General features: G+C 37.2%; 1 protein-coding gene across 2 annotated transcripts in view; it reads right to left on the bottom strand.

Moving 5' to 3' along the window:
- RyR (Ryanodine receptor) overlaps window positions 1–20,912 on the bottom strand; it is a 102,837-nt gene that overhangs the window by 65,921 nt on the left and 16,004 nt on the right. For both annotated transcript variants that reach the window (XM_013323039.1, XM_013323040.1), the window contains exons 9-36: window positions 19,019–19,218; window positions 18,429–18,611; window positions 17,608–17,779; window positions 16,938–17,107; window positions 16,438–16,562; window positions 15,404–15,607; window positions 15,031–15,200; window positions 14,540–14,730; window positions 13,996–14,291; window positions 13,760–13,901; window positions 13,088–13,298; window positions 12,535–12,612; window positions 11,887–12,017; window positions 11,405–11,495; window positions 10,966–11,115; window positions 9,509–9,662; window positions 9,123–9,250; window positions 6,939–7,019; window positions 6,078–6,177; window positions 4,264–4,381; window positions 4,016–4,096; window positions 3,385–3,497; window positions 3,088–3,199; window positions 2,252–2,388; window positions 1,739–1,867; window positions 1,270–1,384; window positions 749–884; window positions 293–367 (exon numbers count right to left, since the gene is read on the bottom strand). In XM_013323039.1, coding sequence (XP_013178493.1) covers window positions 293–367; window positions 749–884; window positions 1,270–1,384; window positions 1,739–1,867; window positions 2,252–2,388; window positions 3,088–3,199; window positions 3,385–3,497; window positions 4,016–4,096; window positions 4,264–4,381; window positions 6,078–6,177; window positions 6,939–7,019; window positions 9,123–9,250; window positions 9,509–9,662; window positions 10,966–11,115; window positions 11,405–11,495; window positions 11,887–12,017; window positions 12,535–12,612; window positions 13,088–13,298; window positions 13,760–13,901; window positions 13,996–14,291; window positions 14,540–14,730; window positions 15,031–15,200; window positions 15,404–15,607; window positions 16,438–16,562; window positions 16,938–17,107; window positions 17,608–17,779; window positions 18,429–18,611; window positions 19,019–19,218 — 3,993 coding nt within the window. The remainder of the gene's footprint in view (window positions 1–292; window positions 368–748; window positions 885–1,269; window positions 1,385–1,738; window positions 1,868–2,251; window positions 2,389–3,087; window positions 3,200–3,384; window positions 3,498–4,015; window positions 4,097–4,263; window positions 4,382–6,077; window positions 6,178–6,938; window positions 7,020–9,122; window positions 9,251–9,508; window positions 9,663–10,965; window positions 11,116–11,404; window positions 11,496–11,886; window positions 12,018–12,534; window positions 12,613–13,087; window positions 13,299–13,759; window positions 13,902–13,995; window positions 14,292–14,539; window positions 14,731–15,030; window positions 15,201–15,403; window positions 15,608–16,437; window positions 16,563–16,937; window positions 17,108–17,607; window positions 17,780–18,428; window positions 18,612–19,018; window positions 19,219–20,912) is intronic.

The following is a 20,912-nucleotide window of genomic DNA, read 5'->3' as shown; positions in this document are numbered from 1 at the left end:
CAGCTCACTACATATCCACACCGAGGGGCTCAGACATCAGCTCACTACATATCCACACCGAGGGGCTCAGACATCAGCTCACTACATATCCAAACCGAGGGGCTCAGACATCAGCTCACTATACATCCACACCGAGGGGCTCGAAGCCTCCCCTAAGTTAGGGGTGACTTAAACAATACTAAATATCATTAAAAATACTAATTTACGATAATATAAATGTAAAGGTTACAAATAATATAGTCACAAGTAACTTTTTAAAGGTGTTAGTACAATTTTAAACACCATAACTTACATTCAAACCACCTTGACTTCCATATAAATTGGGTCGGCTAGGTCTACCTTGCATGCCGTTATATCTTTGGTTGGCCTTAAGGGAGAAAACATACAAAGGGTAAAATCAAAAGGGTAAAGGTACAATGATTTGATTACTACTAAAGTAAATCAATAATTTAACACATTGAACGCCACTAACATCCTTTGATAATTTCAATTTTGTACCAGAAAATCCTAGTGGCAGTAAATGTGTTATCAATAAGGCAAATACTGGGAAAACTAAGTAAATAAAATATATGACAAAAATTAGATACCTTTATGACTATTAATGAAACTTAATTTAAACAAGCTGGGAAAAACTTTGATTTGATAAAATGAAATACCGGAAATTATCAACAAAATGGATTCTAAAAGAGGATAAAAATTGGTAACAATCTAAGGGTAAACAAACAAATTGTGAATTAAATCAATTTACCTGGGATATTCTAATTTGTGGATTAGGTCTTCTGCCCCTGTCTGGAGATACTTCAGTATCGCTGAAAGGATCTGGTGTTTTGGACTTGCGAGACTTGGCTCTTTCCCCACTCTCACCGCGTTTGCTTCTAAAGAACCTATTGTAAAAATCAACTATTTATTATCCGATACTAATAATATAAAAATTTTGATGGATGGATGTTTGTTTGAAGGTATCTCCAGGACGGCTGCATAGATCTTGGTGAAATTTGGCATACATTTAGAACATAGTCTGGAAGATGACATAGCTAGTATGTTATAAATGTGAATGTTTGGATGGATGGATGGATATTTGTTTGAAGATATCTCCATAATGGCTCAAAGGGTTTTGATAAATTTTGGAATACATATAGAAAATCGACTGCAAGAGTACATAGGCTACTTATTAAGTTTTTTTTAATCTGCGAAAGATATTATTTTGGATGTAATCTTTCAATCGATTTAGTTTATAATTTTTTTTTGGTAATTAAAATTATTTCATACTTGAATGGTGAGCGTCCTCTCTTATCTTTCTTGTCATCTTGAACATTGTTAACTCCGAGTTCGTATTTGGCCATCTCAGCTTCACTTGTAGACCGGTGCATGCCGTTGGCTTGTCCTGTAAGCATTGCAAGTGTTCATTACTAAGGTAAAATACCCAGTTATTGATATTTGAGTTATAAATTTATTTATGTGATGAAATTATACAATTATTTATTTTATTCAGAATTTAAATTGCTATAGTATTTAAGGATTTGTTAGTAACAACATATTCTCTTATAGTTAAATTATAAGAAATTAATAATGGTTAGTTGAACATTAAAAAAACAATTAGGTTTATGGTAAACTAGATTGTTACTTATAATATCAGGAGTAGAGAGAGAGAAAGATAATTCTTTCTAAGTAAGATAGTTGAAAGACAGAGAGAAGGAGATTTTTTTTTATGAAGTTGACAGCAAATTTGGTCATAAACCTGGTTGCAAATTATAATTCTGTATAGTAACGCCTCGAGTGATTGATCCTTTCCTAGGAGGTCTTGATGGTTGTCTCTTCACTTTAGAACTTGTTGGCATTTCTTCTTGATTCTCATCGTAGTGCAGACCTTAAGGAAGGGGGTAACAAAAAAAAGGTGTCAAAAAAGCATGGGTAAATAATTTGGTAATGGTATTTGTTATGAGGGATAAAATGCAAATAAAAATAAAAACATTTAACAAATAACTTTAGCAAATAACATTATGTACAATAGATTAAATTTATTTACATTGTAGAGTAAATTCCAGATATCCTATTACTGTCTTGTTTACCCTAGTAATAAAATTCCTGAAGTTTGACTGATATTTTTTGATTGTCGTGATTTAATTATATTAAAAAGAACTTATCAATTACACTTTGGACTTCAAGTTCATTAAGGGTATAGGGTTTTCTTCTGCATGTGATGATTAGGGGACACATTAGACCCATGTATCATTGAAAGTGTTAAAATTACCTTTAATATCATTCATAGTGAAGCCACTCCTCATGATCTGGTCGATGTGTGCTGGCATCTGTGCCTCCGTCGCCTCTTTCATTAAGATCTGCTGTCGCTCTTTGATCTCTACCCAACGACGAGCCTTTTCGTTCTCACTGGGTAAAGATAAACGAGAAATAAAGTTTATATGGTGTATTAAACCTACTAATTATGTTACAGTTTTGTTTGTTTATATATCCTAGATTTATACTGTACTAACTGTCGTCCGCGACTCCGTCAGCGTGAAATTTAAAAATAACTTAATAAGTAGCGTATGTGTTCCTCCAGAACACGTTCTACATCTGTATAAAATTTCATCATGATCCATTAAGCCGTTTCGAAGATACCTTCAAACAAACATCCATTCAAACATTCGCATTTATAATATTAGTGAAGCGACAAATTAATGTCCCTTTTATGGCACTTGGCAACAGATCAACGTGAAGACACAATATTATAAATGCGAATGTTTAGATGGATGGATGTTTGTTAGAAGATATCACCAGAACGACATGGATCTCGATGAAATGTGGCTTTAATGTAGAACATACCCGTGAAGAACGTAGGCCACTAATTAAGATTTTTTTTAAATTTCGCGCGGCCTGAGTCGCGGGCGACCGCTAAATATTTTATAATGTGGAGTAGAAGTGCAAAACGGTATTTTTAATCATTAATATAAAATCTTTGTTTATAATTTTTGGTTTAATTTCGACTAGAAAACGGCAAATAAAAATCATGTAATAGGTTACTCATACCAAATTGTTTGATTATTTTAGATTTTCAATAGAACTTTTTTAAATCGTTTAAAAACTTACTCAATAAACTCCATTTGGCATATAACAGGAAGCGACAGTCGTAGAAATTCCCAATTAGCTTTTTCCATAGTCTCGAAAGTGTTGTGAGATATTTTCAAACATGGAGGCGTGTCTGAAATAACAAGTGCATACAATGAAAATTTATTTTTTAAACATTTTATAAAATAATATTAAAAGAGACTATTAAATCGATTTGAAAAAATCTTTTACTATTGGGAAGCTACACTATCCCCGGAATTATACTAGACTACTACTTTTTTTTAATTCGCTTTATTTAATAGTAATAATTAAATTTACCTGAACCAGCTGGTATCCTCGTCACATCAATCTTAGTGTCAGACATTTCGTCTGTGTTCTCGAAAATGGGCTGATCTTTAGTATACCAGTGTGTTACATCACGTTTCATATTACTGCAAAATTTAAAACATATTTACAGTGAGTATCCACTGACAAAACTGTACAAATCTTATTATTGTGAACGTGGAAAAATATACAATACTATAGTAAAAGTCTTGGAAGTTTAAATTTTTAATTACTTGAATAATATTAAAGTGTAGTACGAAATACAAACATCGTTGATGGGATAGCGGCGGCGTCCCGACAGTCGTGCGCATACGCGTATTTACAAAGTCAAGGCTCGCAGCTAACTGCGGGAGTGGGGAAATTACATCGGGCGCGTAGCCGGGCGGGACTGTAGGGACGCCGCGCCGGCGGGGCGGGCTCAGTTCGAAAGGTGGCGTGATTTCGGCGCAGCGCTACAATACGCTATTATTGTTATTATTTTATAGGTTCCTTATCTCGAAAAGAAAAACCTGGAACCCTTATAGGATTACACTGTTGTCCGTCCATCTGTTTATCAAGACCCTATTTCTCAGGAACGCGTGAAAGTATCAAGCTGATTTTTTTTGATATAAAATTGATTACTTACACACAAAACGGTTCGTATCCCTCTTGCAAACCGCACGTTGTAAAATATTTTAATGTATTTACATCTTGGCCGTATGTCAGTCTGAAAACGTACCAATTTATTACAAATGTACATCACCAAAATAATAGAGGTACTAACTAAGCTCCACGATTACGCCAGGGTAAGGTCAAATAGTCGAATTTGAATCTACGACCTCGTGATCAGTTAGGCTATTGGCGGTCTTAAAAAATACATAAGTGTGACTCTACCTGGCTTTCTGTCCGACACCCAGTGTGCAGGCGGGTACGAAGTTGTCACCTTGCACATCCGCGAATGTCGTCTCTCCTCCCAATGCGTCCATTAATAACTCTCCGTTGAGAGAGAAACCTAACAAATATTAAATGTTATTACTCTGTATTTGAATAAAAAAAATAGTGTTTAATTTGTTCTAATAATTATTAGAATGTTTTACTTCTGTACTCTGACATTTGTAACAAAACTATCCCTAAAGTTCCCTTTGAGAAAATATACACTACGTTAAGTATTAATATTTTGCAATCTACAATTATACAAATTATAAAAAAAAACAAAGAATCCACAAGAACAAATTAGTTACAACATAAAACAAAAACATTGAATTAAAACATTAAACATCAATGCTGTTAAATTATTCAAACTTTCGTGAGACATTGTAATAAACTTATATAAAAACGGGCTAAACAAATAACTCCAGTCCCACTCACCCTGATGAAGGGTGGACTCGAAACTAGTCGGTGCCGCCTCCGGACGAATATACGTGAATGTTTAGCCGTTTTAATATAAGTTTATCAATGTGGTTATTAAACATTTAAGCAATCCACAGTTCAGGGTGATGTCAAAGAACATAAAGATTATGCCTGGTTTATATTAAGCCAATACAGTAGGACTACTGTCCAACTGTATTGGCATTCAAAGTCAGCACTACCATAGTTGGTGTACTAAGACAAAACACTCCATGCCAGAGCTACTGTCTTACTCTACTGGCATAATGTAAACTAGGCATGTATTATAAAAGTGGGTATACAATTATTTCAGAACTAGCGTTTGCAAGCGACTTTGCTAGCGCAGAATTAAAAAAAGCGTTACTTCTGCACATAAACTACGTTCTAGTAAAAGTCCCGTATAAATCAGTCCAGCTCTTTTGGAGATCACTAGGAATTAACGCTGTTTTGCTGACAAGCATACAGACAGACAGACAAAAAATATAACCTGAATAGTATAGAGTTGTATCAAGAAATTAGCCTAACAATTAGTAGTAATTGTTTTAAATCGAATACACGTATATTTTTAATGATTACCACATATATAAGATAAAACAAAATGTGCAGATATTAGTCGCGTATTCATTGAATATTTTTCAGATATTATTAGTTACTGCAGAAATCATTTTATTTTAATCTATATCAATTCCCTGATGGACAATATATGAAAACAAACCCACGCTCAAAACTTTTATGTTCTATTAACACTTAATTATACTTAAATTAATTAATGTATTGAAAAAAACTTTATCTAGTGTGAATCTAAAACCAAGCGATGTGGTGATCGTATTAGGTACAAAGCTTATTCTAAAAGTGATTCTTTGGCGTAATAAAAAAGCAAAAAAATTTTGAAGCTACGCGTGAAGTCTTTAATGGCAGGAACATCATACTAAAATATGATTAAAAAGTGGAAATATATTTTTTTATATTATATATTTTTTGATGTATTTACTATGTATACTTAGGTTTTTTATAAATAGGTTACAAGATCTTAGCTGATTTTAATCACATTAAAGTAATGTCATTATAATCATGAAAAATCAAAAGATTATAATTTCCATTATAAAATTAATATTTCTTATTTTACAATTTAAAAATGGAATATAAAATTATTTTCATTAGATTATTGATAAATTCCTTGATAAGGATACTGTTTAAAAGTATATTTATAAAAGACTTAACTAATAAAATTAATGGATAAACCAAAGTTTAATAAATTAATGATATTTCTGCCAAATAACGACAATAAAGCTCGCTATAATCCAGATCATTGATGTATTTACTTATTGTCTTGTCAATCAGATCAAGGAATACTCCCACTACGTCACCAACCGCCCATTGCTTGCCGAACGACTCTGTGCTACTGCAGAACACTTTCTCTTCCTTTAAATTAATTAAAATATAATTTATTTACACTAAATAATAACAACAGAGATTGAATACGACAACTAAACTGTAAATGGAATTATGGATTATTAATAATTAAATGGAAATACACACAATTAATATTTTAATGGAAAATTATTTTCCATTAAATCCATTAAAATTATTTACAATATTTTCAATCAAGTGTATTTTTCCATTTAAATAAAAATAACATAACCCGGAAAAAGAACGAGACATACATATGATTAAGGAAAAGAAGGGACCAAATATTTTTTGTTACCACAGATAAACAACGAATACATTCAAAACATATATTGGTATGATTCTAGTGTTATATAGAAGCACCAGAATACCCCTCGCGGTGGTAACTCACTAATAGTTTGATCGTAAACATCTAGGAAGCAGCCGACAATGTCGCCGATTTTCAACTGCTGACCGAAAGTGTCACTCGAGGCTCCGTGCACTTTTAGAGACTGCCATCATAATTATAATTTTACCATTTACATTTTGCAATAAATTACTCCTTTACAATAATGATCTAGGGATCTGATGACAACATAACAGACTTTCAACGAGACTAAAGTATATTGTAATAGTTCAAAGTTTTGGAGAAATAAGTCTTATGCTGCTGCTTGTACACGAGTAGTATTTAAAATAAAAAATACTTAAACTACCAAATATCCGAAGTAAATTATGAATTTGGTGAAAAAAATATACTTTTAAAAGGTTATAATAAAATTTGTGTTGAATAAACTCACATTGTATCCATCAAAGGCCCAGGAGTTTTCATCTTGTCCGAGCATCATACCAGGCGCCATGTCAGCGTGAGCCCAGCCCACCTGTAAGGTATAGATTGGATAACATAAATACAGACGAATAAATTGCCTAAATGTGTCCTAAGATGATTTTACAAACTGGCTATAGTACATTAAAGTTCTAGTTTAAAGATATGTTCGAAGATGTACAGTCAGCGTCATATAGATCGTCACAGACAAGATATGCAAATATATAGGTACACCAAAAGTATTCAATTATATCGGTACAACAAAAGTCCTCAAAATAATAGATACATTCACCCTGCTCAAATACATCGGTACATACACAGCGTCAAATATATGAGTACATGCAAGATGCTCATAAATATCGTAGCAGCCACAGCGTCATAAGTAACGAAGCAGTCAAGGTGCGCAAAAATATCGGTACATTTGACAAAATTGAACTCTATCTCTATATACTTGTGATACAATTTGGAATAAACTACTTCTGTTACATTCATTTGACACTTTGCAACAAACCATTTTTCAAAATTTACTAAAAGTGTTCGACGCGGATGACAGATATTAGGTAGATAAAACCAACATCAAATTTAAGTTTGTCATCATATATGCTAGTTTGGTCTCGTGGCCTTACCGTTCGCCGCCGTTGGTACGTAAAGTCGGCGGTTCAAATCCCAAGCCACTATTTTTTTTTTGATATTTAAACTTTTTAATTTTAATATCGAAGCACATGTAATTAAATTCTATCGCCGTAGTTATTAGGTACTTTTTGATATTGCCTTGGACTAATGAGTTTGACCGTTAAAGTACTTTTCTATTTCAAACAAAAATGAAGGAGATAAAGCGATGCTATTGGCATGTAATTTGTTTATTACTCATGTTTGTTAAACTTGTACCGGTAAAAATAACACTTTTACTTTTACCTTTTACTGATACTGATTATATTTAAGAAACAAAGAAAAAAAACTGAATGTCAATATCCAAACTACATCAAATTTTTGGTCGATTGCAATAAACATTCCAGTGTGCGTGGGCGCGCACACATATGTAGATAACACTTGTACGTATAGTTTCCGCGCGTACCATTCTTAAAACCCGCAAAGACAATCCACGCTCCGCCCACTCACTTCACCCGCGATGGTCTGACCTAATTGTTGTTAACTTTATTTAAATTTCTTTCTACCCGACAGAGAAAATTATAAAAAAAAATTGTCGAGCAAAATTTTACATTACCAAATTTTTACTGGTTATGAAAAAATAACCACGTGATTGATAAAATGAAAAAAAAGTAGCCTGAGATTCGAACCGGTAAACTTACATATTACGGCAAACATACTAGAATACTGCGCCAATCTAGTATTATATATATTGTGACAAGGCAAAATTTGATATTAGTTAATACGTATCTGTCATATTCGGCGTGACAAACTTTTATATTTAAGCGATATGACAGGAGAAGAAAAATATTGGGTTGCCCAGTAAGTTCGTGCCGCTTTATAAGGAAAATTGAAACCCTGTTCTCTTAAATTTTTGGAAATGTTTTTAAATTATATTGGTACGACTCTATACCTAAAACGTCTTTTATTATTGGATAAAATTTTAAAAATTAGTTTTTATCTCAACCAATGAAATGAAATTATTCACAATATAGAAATTTTTGTGACGTTTCATTATGGTGGAAATCAGAAAATGAATTCACTTCAGCTACAGTCTATTGTAAGCTTTATATCGAAAATCAGAACGAACTTTCCGGACAACCTATAATGTTAATACAAAGTGTCAAATGAATGTAACAGAAGTAGTTTATTCCAAATTGTATCACAAGTATATAGAGATAGAGTTCAATTTTGTCAAATGTACCGATATTTTTGCGCACCTTGACTGCTTCGTTACTTATGATGCTGTGGCTGCTACGATATTTATGAGCATCTTGCATGTACTCATATATTTGACGCTGTGTATGTACCGATGTATTTGAGCAGGGTGAATGTATCTATTATTTTGAGGACTTTTGTTGTACCGATATAATTGAATACTTTTGGTGTACCTATATATTTGCATATCTTGTCTGTGACGATCTATATGACGCTGACTGTATATGGTCTAGTCATCATAACTTTTTAATATAATTTTCTTAGCCTTAAAAAAATGATAAAATGTACTAACCCTCATAGGACCAGCTGTTAGTATTTCGAATTCGAAGTACCATTTGCCTGAACTAACGGCGTAGTTCTTCTCAGCTCTGTAAGTTCGAAAATCTGCCTGTTTCTGTTTTGATGCCTCCGCGAGAAGTGCTGCAAATATGTACATAAATGATAAGCTTACTATCTTATTAATAATATATATGCAAATGTTTAAATAGATGGATGGATGTTTGTTTGAAGGTATCTCTGGAACGGCTAAACGGATCTTGTTGAATTTTGGCATAGATTAAAGATAGTAAGTAGACATCTGCATACGTAGATGTCTACAGGTAAGTATCACTTCGCTGTTCTGGCGAATTCATGTGTCTGCTTGCTATTTTGCTAACTTAATCTAGGTTTTCTTTTTACCTTCATGCTGTTCTCCTGTTGGTGGATCTAAATTATATCCATACACGAGTAATGTGCGTACTGTTTCAGATGCTGTGTCTCTGTTCGCCTTCTTGATGGCATCGTCCACTTTAAGATATGGCACCAGATGAGGCGAACGATGCATATCTGGATCCTGTTAAATATAATAAGTATTATTAAGTAAGAATCAATTTGATTTAGATCTCTTTTATATCCCTGATTAGGACTGAAGGTCATTAAAATCTTTAAAATATTGAAATAAAATGACTGCTCAGTTTTTCCTTCCTATTATTCCTTAATTTCAAATACACATATATTAGTAATATAGTTGACTTAATATCTAAAATATACTATTATATAATATATACTTTAACAATAAATAGATAAACGTATAAATATTGATATTATAATACAATATAGAAAATACAGCAAATAAACATAATAAATAAAGTAGAAACTCGATTATGCGGACCTCAGTTATCCAAGACTACTGGAATAACCCCGCACGCGTCTCCTTAATTATATAGTTAGTAAATCGTATGTTCTTAATAAAACACTTAAAATTATGTATTACATATGCACACAACATTATCTTCATACAATTATCCGAATTTTCGACTAACTGGATGCCGAAGAAGTTCGATTAAACGAGTTTTTACTGTAAACAAAATATTATATACGTAGTTTCTTCTCAGATGTAGTAGATTCAGACTCGACATGCTGTGACCCTCACACCTAGCAACATAACAACATACTAAGTGTGAGAGTCACAGCTGACGAATCTAATAAAATAGGAAGTCTTCTTTAAGCTAAATACATAAGACATCTAGAAAGAAAAAGAAAATATAAGAATAGAAAGTAATAACAAGTAAAAGATAAAATAAAATACATACATGAAATAAAATTAAAAGGTATATTAAAGTAAAAACAGGATTGTTCTTGCTAAGCACATTGTGGAAAACAAACAATCATTTTTTCATTGTACTTAGTACAAAAATATATAATTCACGCTAATAACCCAGAGAGATAGACAGAGACCACGGACCTCCATTTGGCGCGGTCCTGACACACATCTCTCGCCTACATTCATACATCTACGCATACATGCATCTCAGTTTCTGGTGCTCTTTATACCAGCCGTATTTCATCAATCTGGACGGTATAACTCGGGGATGGTCCTAACCGACAATGCCACTCACTTTTGCACCATAAATTATCTTAAGTTTACCTTAACGAGAAAGTAATAAGACTAGTAAGAGGATGGCTACAAAGGTAGAGGAAGACTTTAAAAGTATGGAGGGATTGTGTGAAAGATATACATAAGAGAGTAAGTTAGATATGATGGCTGATAGAGATGTATGGAACACTAGCACATAATGTGCTGACTCTTAAGGGAATGAATGATGAAGTTTCATCCATCAAAGCAGACATATTAGTTAACATACTACAGTAATTACCTCGTTGAGTCCATAAGTCCATCCCTGCTGTATACGCTCACGTGCCCACAGATTGTGAGTGTTCTCAGCCAACTGGTCGACCAGCTCATCCATCTTCGGTGTCAGGGTGACAGCACTCAGGTCTAATGGTGCTGGTTTGTAACCGTTTGACTGCAATCACATTTTATATTTACTAGTATGACAACCTAAGCCCAAAAAATCGAATTTGGACACTAAAAAGCAACTGCAAAAGTCGAGACCAAAGTTGGTGTTGTTGGTGCTAAAATGTCGTAAACCATTAAAAAAACATTCTAACACTCTCAGAGACTTTAAATAACTAAATGAGTTCCTAAGTATAGATTTCATTGTGTGATTTTACAAACGGTACACTAAAATATATATCCGATATATACAAGAGAGCATAACATATTTTGTTAGTAAAAAATCCATAAATGTGTACCTGCATAAAAGGTTCATTGGGAAGGCGCACGTTGCGAATGCGAGCCGGTGGTTTGTCCAAGCTGATGTAATAACCCAGCGCTAAGATAGTCCTGACAAATATCGTTTTAATATTACTGACACATTTTTGGTATAACAGATTTGCAAACCTATATATGGCGACGAATGGATCTATTCTTTTGGAAAGTTTCAGCAAAGCCAAGTAGAATGATAAAATAAGTACGCTTAATGAAGGATCGTAATGTCTGACTCTGATCTTATACTTCGCCGGTCCTGGTTTCGAATCCCGTCAAATACCAATGTGATTTTCAATTTACATATGTACGATGTTCTTACGACGAAGAAAAACACACGTGATGCAACCTGCAAATATCTGCAAAGAAATTCAAAGAGATGTGTGAAGTAAGCCCTCACTGGACCAGCTTGGTTAACTATGGCCTAGTTGTACCTTAGGGTAGGCTCTGAAATGTAATGATTGTTTACTTAAGTGTCTGCACGGCGAGTTGTATGTCGTATCTCTTCTCAGCGGGCGGCAGACGCTCGAAAGGAACGAGGCAGGGGTGTACTTTGTGCAGGTCGTCGCGCTGATCTCCGTACACCCAGCCAGCCTCGATCTTACAATAAAACACAAATGTTGACAACCCTATTTCTTAATACAAAAGATCTCTAAGTAACAGACCCAATGTTAGTTGGGTGCGGCTTGTGTCTTGAAATATAAGACAGTTTGACCCAATGAGCAAAATATTTTAAAGACGGCAAAGAAGAATTATTTGTAGGTGAATTGAGCACAACCAAGTATGAAATCCAATTATTAGTACTCTGTGCTGAGATAAATGAAAAAATAAAAGTCGAACCTGGATATGGAAGAGTCCAAAGGACCGAGATATTTTTTTCTCTTATAGAGGTTTCTCTCTAACCAGAGCTTCTCGCTTATAGAGGTCCATCGCGACTAGACAATGTCTCTTGATTAAAGAGGTTTCTCGCTTATTCAGGTTCTAATGCATTTGGAAGATTCGCAACAGAAGGTTCACACACATTATGGATACTCAGAATGATCATACCAATAACCACAAAATAAACAATACTAAAAAAAATTAGTTTAAATTATATAAATTTAGTGAGAAAACTCACTTTATTCATTGCCCACATTTCGTGAATATTCTCAGCGAGTTTGTCTCGTATCTGCTCGATGTAGGATGGTAGTGTTATCTGTAAATACAATATTTAAAATAAATTCTTGCAACAGTCAGATTCCTTTTATGGACACTAAGATTCAACAGTGGTCTAGCACGTAAACATCTTCGCACGAATTGTCCCGGCTCGCCCGGTGCAATACCACGACCACACAGAAGACAGGACTCAAGTGGAAACAATTCCCCCTACAGTGTGATGATTGTATGTCTCGGGGGCCTAATTTTAGCCCTCTTTTCCTTTCCACCCTTTCTTCTTTAAGGAAATTACGGGAAGTGAAAATGGATTTTCCGGTGGAGAGGATGCATGAGAAAGGAAAATATTCTCTTTCTGTGCATCCCTTCTTCTGTCGGGCAACGATCGCTTCGCTGTTACAGCGGTTTCAGGTGGTCGCTCACTCGTTTGCCATCTTATGATAAAAATATCATGAGATAAATTTTAATATTAGAAAAACAGTGAGGAATTACAATAATTACTAACAAAGGTTTCTTACCTGCATAGTATCAACAGGAGTTGGCACAAACGCAGTGTCATCTTGCACTAACGGGGGTCCGGCCAGTGCCCGCTTGGCTAAGTTCCCGAAGTAGAAGCACGGCTCCAGGTTAAGTATTTGTTGTGGTAACAGAGACTCCACTAAGGGAGAGTAGCCCTCAGGAGCAGCATAGCGCAAACGACCATGCTCACCTCCGAGTAGGAAGCGACAACTGAAGATAATTTACAAAATTTTGTAAAAAAAATATCAATGGCCAATTTTAGTCCCCTTTTTCTCGTCCTAATAAAGGAAAGAAAAGTTGAAGTGGATTTGTCGGCGGAGTGTATTAGAAAGAGCCCTCTTTTTGTACAACCGGGGAAACTAGTGGTAACCTTAAAAAACGATAGTATTTTGGACGTTGCAAAGAACCACGAAATAACAATTTTATAGTAACTTTCAAAGTACAACAACGCGAAATTCCCTGCCTCTACTTGCCTTCTTCTGACCATTAAAGATAGACGATTCATTCAATCTTCTATAATATCATTACAGATAGACACCATTCACTTCGCTGTTTTAACGAATTCAGATGACTGTCCGCACTCTTGTACAACAAAAATTATTTTTTACAAAGTTTATGTTTTGTTTTGGTTTGGATTAAACTGTTCAAAAGTATACTTAGGAAATATTTACCTTAATTTACTAGAACAGCTGATGACAGGAAAGAACATGCCCTCCAAGTTGAAGTTAGTGAAGGATCCTGTGACCCTTATGCCGTTGAACATAAAGTTTATTATAGGCACTGTTAAATCCAAAGCGCATCCGATCACGTCACCTGGAACGAGTTAATAGAAATGTCATTGGCGATTCAAAAATGTTTTAATAAGTCTGTTTAAATCCTTATAAAGATAAAATTGTTCCGACCGTACCTTTCCTAATAAAGGGTTCTTCAGCATGTGTCCTGTTGACGGGCGTCTTCCGGCCGCCCGCCCACAGGTGGGCACCGTCAAAGCCGAACGAGTACAGGTCGTCGCCCACTCCGTTACCGCCCCACTTCTCCCCGCCGCCCGGGTACGGCACGTACCCAGAAGTGTTGGCCCACCCGATACGGAGATGTGGCATCATGTGCGTTGTCTTCTCTATGTGGTCCATGGTCACCTCGAAGTACCATTTCTGGTACACCGCAGACCCCTCCACGCGTCCCACGAAGATGTTTGGTCGTACGCTGACAGAGAAATATTGATAATGATATCAAGACAAAGAGCCAAAAACTCTTGACGTGGTCCATGTAGACCACAGGGTCTATAGAACTCCCGGCTGGAGTATACGTGAGGGATTCATGGAAACCAGTAAAATTTTGTATACCAGTATTGCAATCTAATTATTCTATTTAACGTGCTAAATTAGCTCTTACGGTGCCAGTTTATTCTACATTATCCTAAATGGGTAGTGAATTTAATTCTTCGTCTATACCTGGAGACGTGGTCGACGAGTTGCGTCTGCAGCAATAGGTTCTTGCCAGGCAGCAGATAGTCGCAGATGTTGTTCTGTGAGGAACGCACCGCGACTCCATTACCCACGCAGAGTGAGCACAATACGTCCAGTACTTTGGGATCACGTCCGTGCTTCTCCAATAATGATATTATCACTTTTATGTGCTCATCCTGGAATAAAAAAAATCGATCGATGGCTCTTCAAGGAGAGAATGCAAAACGAATAAAATCTCCTCAAGGTTGGATTTTAGTTTAATTGAGATCGTAATGGTGGGATCATACAATAGAATGGTCATACTCTGCTTCAAAATGGAAAATCTGTCTATTTAAATGTTGACAATCCTAAGAAGTAAGCGTTTATATGCAAGTCTATCATTTCGATTAAAAAAATCATTGCTATAAAATTATAATTTGCATTCCTATGACGTAGGTCGGCCGACACTACATGTGTTTACCCTATCTATTGCTTACCCGCATCATATTCAGGGCTTCAGGAGAGTCTATAAGCACGCAATGCAACACGTCCAACATGCCTGTGCCTTCACCCGAGGCTTGCGACCCGAGACGGGAGAACAGCCAGTTGAGACGATTTGAGTTGGCGAACTGCGCGCAGTTTGTGTGATTGCCTTTGATTATTGCAGCTGGGAAAATTTCAATTTACAATATGAAACATTATGCAAAGAATTTCTTTCAGGACAAGTATCTTTTAAACACTATCATGACTGAAAATAAATGAATCTTACAACAGAATATGGAAATTTATGTAACCTCATACAATCTTACCTTCATCCTGCCATGTCCCCCAAACATACACTGTAGGTAGCACTATCTGAATTATCCTTACCTAATAGCTGATACAAATATCCAGATATCATATCCCAGCTCTGTCCAGATTCATCCCCAGCCAGGAAACCAGCCAAGAATCCTTGCGATGTAATAACATTGATCTTGTCTATAGCTTCTAGAATGAGATTCAATATGCCTTCCTCTTGGAACAAATCTTGACGGTTACGTAGAGCGCGCAACTTGTTTTGTTTCTCTTCGTGTTCTGTAAGAAATACATTATAATACAGATCTAACCTAAATTAATTTAACTGCCGCACATAAAGTCCTTGAGTCACCCTTAGTGGCGATTTAGTATGAAATATCTACACTAAAAGGCTCTCTTACAGACGAAGTATGGCATTAAAGCATTTGTGTACTAAATCCATTGGTGAATATCTGTTTCTATGGCGTTTTATTTTTTCAACCTTATTTGTTCTAAAGGCTATACCATGCCATGATACTTTGCTTTGTTTGCTATAAAAGCTTAACTAAATCGTTTTTTTATTCGTGTATTACATTACCAGCTATGAAGATGCAAAGCAAACGATAATATCGTTTTGATGACTATCTTTTTGCAATCGATAGTATATATTTAAAGTAGTATTTGTCAATTTTAAGCGTATGGTAATGGGAGGCATATAGTGAATGCCTTTTGGACTAACAAGCGCAGTCCTAACTTTTCAGCATTCGACTAATAATCTAACTATTGGTAGTTCATGTATCAATTTTACTTCCTTTTGACATTATAGTCCTAACCAGCAACAAGACGAATGAAATTTTTTATGGAATTGTTTTGTTACAACTTAGTTATCTTTTTTTGAAGTCATGATACATTTTGCAATGCTATGAATAATCATGCATCAGATCTAGGTGTAGGTTATGTTATATTTCACCAAAACAAGCATAAATCAATGAATAGACTATTAATAACTACTAAAATACCGTGTTTAGAATCCATTCTGATAGCTTAAAAATTAAAGTTTCTTTTAAAGGAATGGATATATTGTTTTTAGTTGTATTATAAATCTTAATATTTTAAATAATTCTTCATACCCATATCTTCGTCAGGTTGTGCGAAGTAATTAATAAGATCTTCTAAACACATCACCATTTCACCAAGATTGACTGAAGCGAAGAACATTGAATGACGTCGATTTTCTTGTAGAGTTTCAAGGCCACTGTAAAAAGTTTTTTAATCGTATAATAATAATATTTTAAATGCGAAAGTTTGAATAGATTTTTGTTAGAAGGTCTATTTCTAGAACCGCTCAACGGATCTCGTTGAAATTTAGCATAGATGTAGAACATAGTAGTAGAGGAAAAGCATAGGCTACTAATTAAGTATTTTTTTAAAATCTCGCGTGGACGGAATCGCGGGCAACAATTCATTTGTGTTTTCTTAAATTCAAAAAACTGTTGCCTGCCTTATTTTTAAATCACATGTCGAGCTGTAAAATATACGTAGATGTTCAAAAAATTTGATAATTATAAGTAAATTCCTAGTCCCAGGATTAAGGATTTGTAAGCAAACAAATGATATGAATATAACTTACTTGATGAACTTCGTAAACAAGGAGGAGCATTTTCTAATAACTCGTGCTGTTCTGGACTCCTCTTCTTGTGACCTGGAGAAATCTAGACCGTCGTCCATTTTACCTTCTTCATGTAGTATTGCCTGCTTCTCTTCCACTTTACCTAGACCTTTCTTTTTCGTCTCATACGACTGGAAACATGAGGAAGAATCGAAATAAATATTTATATTTTCTATTACTAAAATTGGAGCTCTACAAAACAAAAGAGCCTCAAGCAGTTCTAAAGCTTAAAATATGATGGAATGGGGCACCACTGCGTGTCCAGATTGTTAATCTAGGCTTAGTCTTATGTTATTTGAATTTAAAGTGTCGAAGAAGTTGTGTTCTAATCTACTAAATTTTATTTGCATTTCACTACGTTTGATACCCCTGACTTAGAGTCGGCTCCGAGTCCCTCAGTGGGGATGTATAGTGAGCTGCTGATGATGATGTTTGATAAGTATTTTAAAACAAACTTTTTAGCCGACTATATGTAATGTTTATCGCAGGTTCGCAAAAATGTTTTTTTGTATATGTTTGTATGTATGTCAAATCCATTGTTATCTCCTGTAGCTTAAACGGCTAAATAGATTTTAACGAGTGACGTAACTGCAAACAGTAGGCTGTAAATTAGGAATTGTTTTTTAATTACCTTGTAAGACAACCACAAGCCAGTTTCCGAATGTTGTACAATAACAGTAGAGTCACCGTACTTAATGATAGGAGCACCGATGACTTCCAGATCTTTGTCTTCAAGCACCACTTTTTGGTCATCTTTCTCTTGACGGAGACAGAACGCGCAAGACGCTGTTGTAGCTTCCTCTCTGAAATAACAATATAATAATCTCTTTTGAATGGGAGTAATGATAATATGTCATCGGTATTTGAACTGTGGAAACTAAAGGTAAATTATATTTTTTAATTATATATTTAATTATCAAAAAGTGAGAGCGTGGGGGCTCTGTGGTTTCAGCACTTGACTTGTAATCTACACGGTCCTGAGTTCGAATCCCGCCATGTACCAATGTGTTTTTCGATTTTCGATTTACATATGTACATTTACCCGACGTTCTTACGGTGAAGGAAAACATCGTGATGCAACCTGCACCTACCAACCAACCCGCACTTGGCCAGCGTGGTTGACTATGACCTAGTCACCCTTAACTTAGGGTAGGCTCCGAGCCCCACAGTGGGGATATACAGTCAGCTGATGATGATGATGTTCAAAAAGTTATTGTTGTCTGTATAGAATTATGTCGTCTCTTACTAATATTATAAATGGGAAAGATTGGATGGCTAGAAAGATATTTTTACCATGTAGGTGGCTGCTAACTGCATATTTTGAATATAGATTACAGCTTGGAACAGCAAATTGGTTGTTCAATTTTTTTTAATTACCACACTGACAAGTCAAGAGAGATAGCTATTTTAGAAATAGCTTTCTATAGGACTATGTAAATATATTTAACTCACCTGCTAACCAAATATAATTCATTCTGATCGTTAACACCGAGATATCTGCCCGTTGTGATGTGCCTGATACGCATAGGATGGTACCAGTTGATGAAGCCGCCCGCCCATTTAGTCCGCGCCAGTTCTAGTCGCCAGAGTGAACGCGCTTGAGACATTACTGAACCACCTTCGTACACCACGATACTGGAAAGAGGAAGAAGGAAAGATAAATATTTAGGATAGTTATAGCGACAGTTACAACAGTGAGAGATCTCAAACGGAAATTTTTTATGAGTTCAAGAGTTAAATAAAAATTTCGTCTGAATTTTATTTAAAAATAGGCTCAATCTTACTAATATTATCAAACTTCTTATTAACATAAATGCGTTTGGATGTATGGATGGATAGATAGATTGACATTTGTTTGAAGGTATTTCCGGAACGGTTCAACGGATCTTGATGAAATTTGGCACACATGTAAACATAGTCTGTAAGAACACATAGGCTAACTTTATTTTTTTTTACCGCGCGGACGAAGTCGCGTGCGTAAGCTAGTTTTCTATAAATATAGAAAATTATTATGAAGTTAAATACAAGAGTATTTAACTTACTTCTGTCCTCCCTCTTTAGTCCAGGTACTAGGTATGGTAAGGCATTCATCTCCCCCGTGGAAGAACCGCAGTACATCTCCCCCAAATACATATCCGACGTACTTCATACGGGATATTCCAGTACCGTACGGCTGCACCGACCAGTGCGTCACGTGGAATGACGCGTTCACTATTGATACTTCGTTTTCTTTTGTTGTGTGCTAGAAAAATTAAATTTATTTAAATTTTATGACCAGCACCAACATTAACAACAATGATTGACTGAATAAAAATAACTCAACGCAAGTATTTAATTCAAATCTAAACTTACCAAATACACCCCTGTGGTGGTCGCCGGAGACTTCAACACCAAATTGAGTTCGTGGGGTTCTCCGGTGACCGACCTCAGGGGGAGACTATGATGGATTGGGCGGTGTTTACGGGGCTCGTCCTCCTTAACAGGGGGACGGGCCGACGTGCGTGCGGAGTCAGGGCGGGTCTATCGTGAATCTGTCGTTCACGAGCCCCGCCCTGGCCCTCCGCATGATGGTGGAGGAGGAGGAGGGGGTGGAGACTCTGTCGAATCACAGTTGTATCCGGTTTGACATGGTCTCCGCCCCCACGGACGCTCCGGCCGTCGCGCCGGATCGTCCCTTGCCAGGAGAGGGTCCACGGTGGAAGGTGTCCACCTTGGACCCTGAGCTGGCCAAGGAGGCGGCCATAGTGGAGAGGTGGGTCGCCAAAGGGACAATGAGCGGCCTGGGTGTAGGCGAGAGGTGCGAGCGGCCTCGAAACGGCGAACGAAAGAACCTCGACGAGGAGGAGGTGCTGTTCGCCGTGTGTCGGGCCGCTCGTGCGGTGCCCACGTTTAAAGGCCGCCAAGGAGGAAGAATGGAAGGAGTGGCTCAAGAGACTAAAGCAAGGTCCCTCGGGCCGTGGTCGGGTAGGTGGTCGGCTCCCTATTGCCGGCGAGGGAGGATTGGGTGCCGCCGAGAATGGCGGCACCCAATCCAATCCTCCCCGAGGGACCCCGAGGGACCAGCCGTAGCGGGCGAGAAGCCCGGCCCGTGTCCGAGTTGTAAGCTGCGATTCTAAAGCTAAGGCTTAAGAACCGCACCCCGGGCTCTGATGGCGTGCCGGTATCCGCCGCTCCGCTGTAGGAGTGTCTGAGTGTTTGGCATCCGGGTGGATACCGCGGCGGTAAAAGACGGGCAAGCTCGTACTCCGCAGGAAGCACGGGTGCCCGGCCAACTCGCCGTCGGCCTACCGCCCCATCATGCTGCTCAACGAGGCGTGCAAGCTGTTTGAGCGAGTGCTCGCTGCGCGCTTCGTCGCACACATGGAGGCGGTTGGGCTCGACCTGAGCAGCGGCCAGTTCAGATTCTGTTGCGGGCGGTGCACCGTCGATGCCATCACCGGACTCAAGGATCAGGTCGAGGAGGTTGTCAGACAGGAACTGGAGAAGTCCGCCACCCCCATTGCTGTCAGGGGAACCATTAAGTATCATGGTCTCGTCCTCGACAGCAGATGGGGGTTCGGTGAGCATTTCCGGATACTGGCACCAAAGCTGGTGAAGTATGCGGGAATGCTCACTATGCTGCTTCCCAACTACGAGAGGGCGGGCGGTGTGTGCCGCCGCCTGTACGATGGTGTGGTACGCTCTAAGGCGCTCTACGGAGCGCCCATATGGGCGACGAGGCCTCTAAGCAGGGAAAACATGGTCCTGCTACGACGTGCGCAGCGGACCATGGCTCAGAGGGCCTCCAGAGCGTACTCCACCGTATCGTATGAGGCAACGTGCCTTATCTCTGGAAGCCTCCCCTGGGACCTCGAAACCGGGGTCCTGGCGGAGGCTGGAGAGGAGGAGGAGGAGGAGAGCCTTGATGTGACGGAGAGGCGAGGAAACCCTTCCGGA

Source organism: Papilio xuthus, unplaced genomic scaffold, assembly GCF_000836235.2.
Source record: "Papilio xuthus unplaced genomic scaffold, Pxut_1.1 DF825783.1, whole genome shotgun sequence".
Taxonomy (NCBI): Eukaryota; Metazoa; Arthropoda; class Insecta; order Lepidoptera; family Papilionidae; genus Papilio; species Papilio xuthus.
Note: the sequence above shows the minus strand (reverse complement) of the source record. Positions and strands in the feature narration are given on the sequence as shown.